Source organism: Megascapheus bottae, chromosome 17, assembly GCF_031878675.1.
Source record: "Megascapheus bottae isolate mThoBot1 chromosome 17, mThoBot2.hap1, whole genome shotgun sequence".
Taxonomy (NCBI): domain Eukaryota; kingdom Metazoa; phylum Chordata; class Mammalia; order Rodentia; family Geomyidae; genus Megascapheus; species Megascapheus bottae.
This window is the reverse complement of record NC_143525.1, coordinates 43102836-43112444: the sequence shown is the minus strand read 5'-3', so window position 1 is coordinate 43112444 and position 9609 is coordinate 43102836. Positions and strand designations below refer to the sequence as shown.

The following is a 9609-nucleotide window of genomic DNA, read 5'->3' as shown; positions in this document are numbered from 1 at the left end:
CCCAACTCTACTTCATTTTTGAGTGGTTAATTAAAGATGAGTCTCCCAGGGACTTTTCTGCCTGGGCTGGTTTGAACCATGATTGTTAGATCTCAGCCTCCTGAGTAACCAGGATTACAGTGTGAGCCACTGGTGCCCAGTTTACTTTTGTATTTTTAGCAGTACTAATGCTTGGTAGGCAGGCATTCTACCACTTAAACCATATACCTCTAGCCCCTTTCCTTAATTTCAAAATATGTCTGTCATGCCCAAGTTAACCTGGGCTGTGTTTCTCGTGTTTCCCCATGTCACTAGGGGTGACAGGTATATGCCACTGTGCCGAGATCCTGAAATAAGAGTCTCTGAAACTTATTTTTGCTGATCCAGTCTTGAACTCTGATACCCTGAGCTCTGTCTGTGAGAGCTCCCCAAAGCTGATCTGTGTGACTCAAAAGGATTGGGAGTACGGAATGCCTCCTCCTCCACCTCTCAGAATGCGAGAGTTCCCGTTAGTCCTTGACTTGAATAGAATTCAGATTTCTATCCTGGATGTAGGCTAATTCCACAACAGACTTTCTGGGAACTTGGGAATAGACAAAAATCTATGCTTACACAATTTAAGAAAAAAGTTATCATTTGTGTAAAATTAATACCACATAATTGGTGCTTGTGACTTTCAAGGGTTAAAATTGTATTGCATTATTGGTGCTTATGACTTACTTTCTACACATACACCCCTGTACTCTACTCAATAAATAGCTTGTAAAATGGACCCAGGGGACCTGAAGCTGACAGAAGACTTCAGGGCCTTAATGCCCTGAAACTTCAGTTCCACAGTCTGGTGTTTGTTATTGTCTTGTCTCCGGTGGCTATGGATGTGACATCTGCCTCTCAAGCCGCTAGGACTATAAGCTTGAATCAGCATTTCTGGCCCTGTTTGTTAACTTGTTTTAGATGACTGATAGACTGATTACTCATCATGATAGGACCATCCAATGGAATCCAATTGACGCATTTAATCATCTGGATTTTTTGTTTTAAAGTTGAAGTTTTTCAGCATTTACATAACCCACATGTAGTATTTTAACACTTATTTCCCTTGACCTACTTTGGCCTAAAGTTCTCAGCAGTGGTTCCAAGTTACAGCCAATAAAAATTTTTATTTTCCTCTCTTAATGTGAAGCAATTGAAGTTTGGAATGGCTTCAGAAGGTGGAAATGAAGCAAAAGAAATTATAATAAATAAAATGATTATAGTTTTCACCAATGATTATAGTTACTATAGTTATCACTATTTCCCAAGAACTTGAGGAACTTGACAATTCCACTTACACATTTGATGTAATTCCAGTAATTACAATACCAGCTGCCCAAAATGATGCACCAAGGCTCAGCTTCTCCAGACCACATAGCTTTACGGTATCCTTGCTAGAATTCCTTTTCCTTGAAAGCCCATGGGGATTCTGACAGTAATTTCAGACTAGAATTCCTTTGTATTTTAGAACTAATGATGCTTGAGATCATTTTGTTAGGTCATGCCAAATTGTGTTCTCTCAGCTGTTTACTACACAAGTACTCTGAAGTCATAAATTAAGGAGTATTAAGAATTCCAATTGGAACTCAAGGATAATTACAACCTGTCTCAAAAGTTGTAATACTTGGTGCATTTTAGAATACACTAACATATGGCAGCACAGGAAAAATTACTGCTGTGAATGATGCCACTGTAGCAACTGTTTCTAAACAGCTTGTTTATACTAGAGTTAAAATGATGCAACAATTTGTAACTGAGTTGAACTCAATTCTAAATTCATGAGTAGAACAATTAATTTCTAAAACTAACCTCAGATTAATGACTTCAAATTGAGAAGTACTACACATTTGCAGCAGAATGGCCTGCAAGTGGCTGGTTTAAGAAACTAGTAAGTCATGACTTACTAGTACAAATAGTATAAAAATTCTGGAAATATTTTAGTGTTTGTAGTTCTCATTGTTAAAGCTCATGGACTCTTCTGTTAGATGGTCAAAATTATTTTCATAATCTTAAAATATTTTGTTTTTCTCTATTGACATGTGTAATAATGAAATATCTGTATCCTTCACTGCCTTGTACACAGTAGTTTCACTTAATATCTTTGATAAAGCAGTAAACAAAACTGACCCACGACTAAACAATTCTGTGTAAAAAAACAGCAAACTGCTCTTTTTAGGAGGAAAGATTAGTTTGAGACATGAGCTCAATCAGTTTCATTAACATTTTTACTTCCAAGAACTGGAACTATGGTTTACTGGCATACATGTCTTCATGAAAACAGTCACTTCAAGGAAAACAACTGGTTGGGCATTTCCTCTCTAAGCTTCCCCAAACTTAAAAGGATTTTTCTGAAATAGAGGATACATAGCTCAGTGATAGACATCTGTATTCCTTACGAGTACAACTTGAAATGTGTAAACATTCGGGGGTGGGGAAGCTGCATTAATGTGCAGTGAGCTTAATGGTCATTTCATTTACTTTTTTTTGGCCAGTCTTGGGCCTTGAACTCGGGGCCTGAGCATGGTTGGGTTTTTCTCAAGGTTAGTGGTCTGCCGCTGGAGCCACAGCACTACTTCTGGCTCTTTCTATGTATATGGTACCAAGGAATCTAACCCAGGCTTTGTGCATGCTAGGCAAGCACTCTACCACTAGGCCAAACTCCAATTCCCTCAGTTCTGGGGTATGAACTCAGGGCCTGGGCACTGTCCTTGGGCTTTTTTCAAGGCTAGCCCTCTACCTCGTGGCCAAACTCCCAATCCCCTCAATTACTGTTTCTAAACTTAAATTTCTAATGGCATAAGGTATGCATGTAGAATCTGGAGCGCTTCAGTAATTTGAGAGTATAAGAGACTGTATGTGAATAAATTACAGAAAAGTCAGTGGTATTATTAGGAGTAACACTGAAAGTGGTTAATGAGTGTCAAATATTTGTATAATGGCAGGAATTGGGATACCCGACATGATCACTGAAATTCTGTCTGCCCCTTTAAAAATTTCCATTTAGTCCCTCCCTTTCTTTGCCTGACTTCAAGTAAGTTAATAACTTTTAGGACCTTTTCTAAACTTTTCTGGTTCCAGTTTCTTGCCCTAGACCATCATGTTTGGTATAGTCAGAGTAACATTTGGGAAGAGCCTCAGTATAAAATAATTTGTTGCCAATTCATCTGCCTAGTCTTGGGCTAGGCATTTTGTGATTTAAACGTAATCTGTCAATGCATGGTGGCTCACACTTAAAATTCCCTTCACTTAGGAGACAGGTAGAAGGGACACTGGCCAAAAACAAATAAACAAAACCAACTAAAATCCAACCACATACTTGAAAAGTACGTAAGTGTTCATATACATGAAAAGACAAAGTCACTGAGGATTTGAACCTGACATAAATCACTAGTCCGTTAATGATAATTAACAGATGTGTTACATCACAGGATGTAACACATAAGTTAAATCCAGGCTTTTTGTAGAGAATTCTTATAAGCCAATTCACGTTTCTATTAGAGGATAGAGCAGAATCATTCTAGAAGTACAGGAAAGGTACAGATGAACAAATCTTTATTGAGAAGAAATCCCTCTTGATGTGTTAGTGATGCAGGTGGAACAGTGAGGCTTGAGCAAGTTTTTACTGTAACCAAAATGAACTTTCCAGCTAACAATTTTAAGAGAAAAAAAAGTAGAAATTAAGAGGGAAAGGTACAGGAGTACTATTCTGTAGAATTTGTGGTAAGGTGCCTAAGAGTTGTAGAGCAATAAAAGATTAGTAGGTTGTGAGGACTAAGGAAAAATGAATGTAACATTTTCTAGCTACAAGTATTGGATTCACAAACCAATTTAAAAAAAAGCAAACTACCCATAATTTGGGTTCTTTACAATTCATGATTAGAAATAGCATGTTAACTACTCTTTAAAATATGTTGTACACAGCTGTAATCAAAGAACACAGAAGGACTACTCTGGAATATACAATGAGCTTTCGGTCTGCCTTGGCTACAAGATCTCTCTCTCTCTCACACACACACACACACACACGTGCACAAACTTTTTCTTTCAAGTTAATGTAACACCTGTGATTTAGTTAGGTGAAAAGCCAGGCACCAGTGACTCATGCCCATAATCCTAGCTACTCTTGAGGCTGACATCTGAAGATGACAATTCAAAGCCAGCCTAGGCTGCTTCTGATTTATCACAACAAAGCGAAAAGTGGAGCTGTGGCTCAAGTGGTAGAGTGGTAATAACGTTGAGCAAAAATTCTCGGGGATAGCACCCAGGCCCAGAGTTCAAACCCAGAACTGGGGCCCACACACATAGCCCCTGTGCCCAACCCATAGGACCAGGGCTACTTGGTTGAAATAATAGGTACCCAACTACTGAATTGACTGATTCTTTGGATTACTGCATGTGCCCTTATTAATAGGAATGCTCATGACCTGATAAAAGTCCAGTTTCCATATATCCCAATCTTCATTTCTCATACTCTTTGGACTGCCTTGGCACCCAATATGAAACTGCCAGTACTACTGTTTGATTTGAGAGGAATTTAATTAAAACTCCGATTCTACATGTTATTTCCACAGTCCAGTAATTTATTTTAAATTGGAGTAATTTCAAATTCCACAAAACTGAAGAACAGCAATATTTTGTTTGAATTCTCTCTTCTGTACACTCAGTGATCTAAAACACCACAATATCCAACATACACAAACCTCAGGGAAGGGTTAGTAAATACACACAAAAGTGGAATCATGGTGCTTTGTTCCTGAATGGAATGGTCCCACAGAAAAAGCACAGGATACAGCACAACATAAAAGGACACCTGTTTATATGAAGTGAGCAAAACACACTAGCATTTTCTATATGCATATGGGGTAACCTGCATAGGTTAAAGGGCCTTTCATGTTCATTTAAAAATCAGGCAAGTTGTCTATATGCATTTTTCAAATAATCTGGAGAGCACTGCTATCCCAGAGAGGATATACTATTTAGTGTTGTCTTTGTGGCATTGACAGTCTTGCATGGTCACATACCAGTATTTTTGCTTTAGCTCTTCTTCGAGTAAGAGATTTAAATGCACTTAGACAATACATATTGTAAGCTGTTTACATACACTAAATTTAAGAGATTCAATATTAGAGTTTCTTTGTTTCTTTAAACACTACAGAGTGCAAATCAGGTTCTTCACACAGATTGAATACTAAACAATTCTTCAAAGAGGCAGGGGAAAAGAAAAAGCCCACATGAATACTATTCCCCTTTGAAAATAAATTCTAAAATGATGCGGAATGTGAAATAAGGTTTTAACATAGGCGATCAAAGTGTTTATAGTTAGAAACAAAAAAGGTAGTCCTTCATGAAATAAAGGTTACAAGAGCACAGTTGCCTGTTTCCCCCTTGTATACACTGAGAAGTGGGTAGAGACAATGTTTCAGTACGAAAATAGATTACGGGATCAGCTTCCATCTCACATGCTGTATCCAAAGCCAGGCTGTGGTTGGCCATATGGTGGTGCAGTGTAACCATAACCAAAAGGTGCTTGGGGAGGGACGGCAACACTGGGTCCTGCTGTCAACATCAGCTGGGGCTGCCCTAAAGAAGACAAAAGAGGAAGGGGCAGAGGTAATGAGAGAGGAAAAACAGTACTTCCCCCCTTCTAACAATATAATTTGGAATAAACTGGATACACTATTCTTGGAGAATAGTAACTCTAAGAAAGGTCCTGCCTAAACAGTTCTAAGTTGAAAACCACAACCTCTATCAAGTAATAAACAAACACATGGCATTCAGAATTATTATCAACTAACCTATTAATATTTATATATTATACTTAGTAACAAAACTAGCATAGGAAAATCTAGCTTAAAAACCAATATGTTTTAATGCAACTTTTAAATCTAACTTTTTAATTTAAAAATGTATGAACTGTAATGAACAATGTATATATAGCAAAGAAGCCAGCACTAATTTAGGTATGAAAATTACATATCAAATACCACATTAACAGTCTAGCTTGTAAAATGCAATAGTATTTTTTTAAAGTGCATGTGTTTGTGGGTTTTGTTTTTTTTTTGGGGGGGGGGGTGAAGTGAGAGTACTAGAGATGAACTCAGCCTGTGCTTGCCAGGCACTCTTATCACTCGATCTACAACTCAAATCATTCATTTATATATATATATATATATATATATATACACACACACATATATATATATTTTTTTTTTTTCTTAGACTATAAGGAAAACATGACCTATAAAGAACTTCACTATTACTTAGAGGCTAGTTGTTCACACCTTCAATTCTAGCCTCTCAGAAGGCTGGGATCAAGGCAGGAAAATCTAAGACTCCAATAAATCAGCAGAAAGCCAAAAATGGAGTTGTAGCTCAAGTACCAGTACCAGCCTCAGTACCAATCCTCTGTCCCTAATAAGAAATGTGACTTTAAGGTGGGCACTGTGGCTCATGCCTGTAATCCTAGCTACGCAGGAGGCTGAGATCTGAGGACCAAGGTTCAAAGCCAGCCCGGGCACAAAAGGACCTGAGACTCTTATCTCCAATTAACCTCTAGAAAATGGGAATTGGGGCTTGGCTCAAGGGTAGCGTGGTATCCTTGAGCTGAAGAGCTCAGGGGCATCACCCAGGTGGAGTTTAGGCCCCATGACCCACAAAAAAAAAAAAGAAAAAAAAATGTGACTTTTAAGAGCTGGGTTCAGTGGCTCACGCCTGTAATCCTAGCTACTCAGGAGGCTGAAAACTGAGGATCAGTTCTTATCTCCAATTAATCACTAAAAAAGGGAAGTGGGGTTGTGGCTCAAGGATACCACCATATCCTGCTCAAGGGGTACGGTGGTATCCTTGAGCTGAAGAGCTCAGGGACAGTGCCCAGGCCCAGAGTTCAAGCCCCATGGCCCACCAAAAAAAAAAAAGAAAAGAAAAGAAATGTGACTTTAGCAGGGCACAGTGGCCCATGCCTGTAATCCTAGCTACTCAGTAGGCTGAGATCTGAGGATCTCAGTTCAAAGCCAGCCTGGGCACTGTGAGACTCTTATCTCAATTAGCTGTTGTGGCTCAAAGGGTAGGATGGTATCCTTGAGCTGAAGAGTTCAGAGTCTGAGCCCCAAGTCGTGGGGCTGGAGTGGGTTAGGGGGAAGAGAATGTGACTTTTACTCATATTACTTGTTTTTAATCTTTTGGCAGAACTGAGGGTTAAATTTAGTCTATTGCTTGCAAGTCCTAAGTAACCTGGACTATTCCTTTTATTTAATTAATTAATTTAGCCAGTCCTGGGCTTGAGCTCAGGGCCTGAGCACTGTCCTTGGACTTTCTCAAGGCTAGAGCTCTATCACTTGAGCCTCAGCACCATTTCCGGCTCCCCCCCCCCCAATATATGTGGTATCGAGGAATTGAACCCATTCTTCGTGCATGCTAGGCAAGCACTCTACCACTAGGTCAAACTCCTGGCCCCGATATTCCTTTTATTTTACCTTAGTGAATAATGCCAACGCCTGTTTTAATTTTTTTTTCAGCTTAGCAAAACTTTTACACATTAGAAGCTTGTTATATTTCTACTGGAAATAGTTTCAAAATATTTGTCTAAATGATTTCCTTGAGGTTAAAAGGCAAAAGATTACCATAAACAATGGGTTGTGTCTCTGTAGCTTGTTCTTCTTCTTTTCTCAGTGATTCTGAAGCATCTAATTTATCCACCTACAGAAAAACAAGTTATGTTAATGAACACCTCAAAAGGATTATAAACTCAGGCTTATGGCAGAAAGTGGAAAAGCCTTAATGTTAAATTCTGTCAAAACAAAGCAAACTAAAAAGAACATTCTCAGGCCCCCTCATATTCAATAGTATTCACACTTCAGTCAAGGTAGTTTTCAGCACTGTCATTATAAACCCTCAGGAAGGAGGGATTTATAAATGCCACAGAAGCTCACGCCAGGCTAAAACTGGACATGCTAGGATGCAGCCTGAGGGAGGGAGAAAACAAGGAACCACTTTGTCAAATGAAGTTTACACCCTACAGAAGACAATAATGAACTCATGGATTGACAAGACTTTCCTCCTCAGAGGAAGTGACATTCAAAAAGTGAAATGGGTCTAATAACTGAACAAGCATTTGGGCAGGATAAACTTTTTTTTTTTTTGGCCAATTGTGCACAGCTTCTGTACGTACTGGTTTATAGGTACAGCGTGAAGTGTAAGACAAGTGGCTCCATATTCATGTTGTTGGTGTTGTTTTGGTATAAAGTCAGGCTGCAAATTGTAACACTACAAAGCGCTGCTTTTTTAAAGTGATTAAGACAGCTCGATTTGGTTCGACTTCTTTCAAGATTTTTTTTTTTTTTTTGGCTTTTAATTAAGACAAAGAATAAGTGGCTATTACATGCTAGCTACTCTAAATCAAAGTGGATAGTAACAGAGAGAAACACAATTTTGGAGAAAGAATCTATGTGTATTAGTGAGAGATCCTCCCATTAACAAGTTGTGTTACTTTGGCAAAATGTAGTATTAGTTCCTAAATCCCTCCTCTACGTAAGGGGTTGAATGAAGTGATCTGCAAAGTTCATGCTAGAGCTAGCATAACTTGACTGTGTAATTCTGTGGCAGATTAAAGTAACAACAGGGTCTTAGCACTATAGAATCTCCTATACCACATAATTCCCCTTGCCTTTTATACTATACTGTATTTGTCTTTTAAACTACATTTACAAAAATACATACATAAATAAATAAAATAAAAACCAAAAGGACCGGGAGTTTGGCCTAGTGGTAGAGTGCTTGCCTAGCATGCACGAAGACCCGGGTTCAATTCCTCGGTACCACATACATAGAAAAAGCCAGCCAGAAGTGGTGCTGTGGCTCAAGTGGTAAAGCACTAGCCTTGAGAAAGCCCAAGGACAGTACTCAGGCTCTGAGTTCAAGCCCTAGGACTAGAAAAATAAATAAATAAACTACATTTAAAAGTTGGTATCTCAAAGCATTATACTTAGTGTATCCTTATACTATAAGACAGAGTTTCAAGTTCTAGTGTTATCTATTCCAAGTGTTTTTTAAGGTTGTAAGTTGTGCTATGTGAGCTTGAAGGGCATTCACTGCATGTTCTTCAAAAGGAAAACAGTGGACACGCAGAGGAAACAAGACATGCAGACTCCAGTGAAATAGTTATAAAAACCAGGTTAAAAAGAACTGTTAAAACAGTGCATGGGTTCTATTTGAAACTTAATAGTCTTTCAGTGTGAAAATAGCCATTAAGCATAGGACAATGTTTCATACGTAGTTTTTCCATGCTAAATACAACATGAGTTTAATCTAAATTTGTCAGAGAACTGAAAGTTTGAGAAAAGTATGCTTAAGTTCAAGACTCCTTCAGACGAAATATATGTGGTTCTGTCTCCCGAAGAGAAATTTTCTTTTACATACTATCCTTTTTTGTGCCCTACATGATTATAATGTCAAATTAAAGATTATCATGTCTATAAGTACATTTGAAATACCTACTGTTTAGCATCCAAACTTGGAACAAAAATTAAGAATTCAATGTAAAGCTGTGCCCTTAAAGGTCAGATGAGGTTTGTTAATCTAGCCAGCTTTCAAGAGGGAGAA

The 9609-nt window shown here is 38.3% G+C and overlaps 1 protein-coding gene across 2 annotated transcripts in view; it reads right to left on the bottom strand.

The window, feature by feature from the left end:
• Window positions 1-4571: 4571 nt before the first annotated feature.
• Cltc (clathrin heavy chain) overlaps window positions 4572-9609 on the bottom strand; it is a 64340-nt gene continuing 59302 nt past the window's right edge. For both annotated transcript variants that reach the window (XM_090351134.1, XM_090351135.1), the window contains 2 exons: window positions 7632-7707; window positions 4572-5592 (listed from right to left, as the gene is read on the bottom strand). In XM_090351134.1, coding sequence (XP_090207260.1) covers window positions 5468-5592; window positions 7632-7707 — 201 coding nt within the window. In that variant the 3' untranslated portion in view covers window positions 4572-5467. The remainder of the gene's footprint in view (window positions 5593-7631; window positions 7708-9609) is intronic.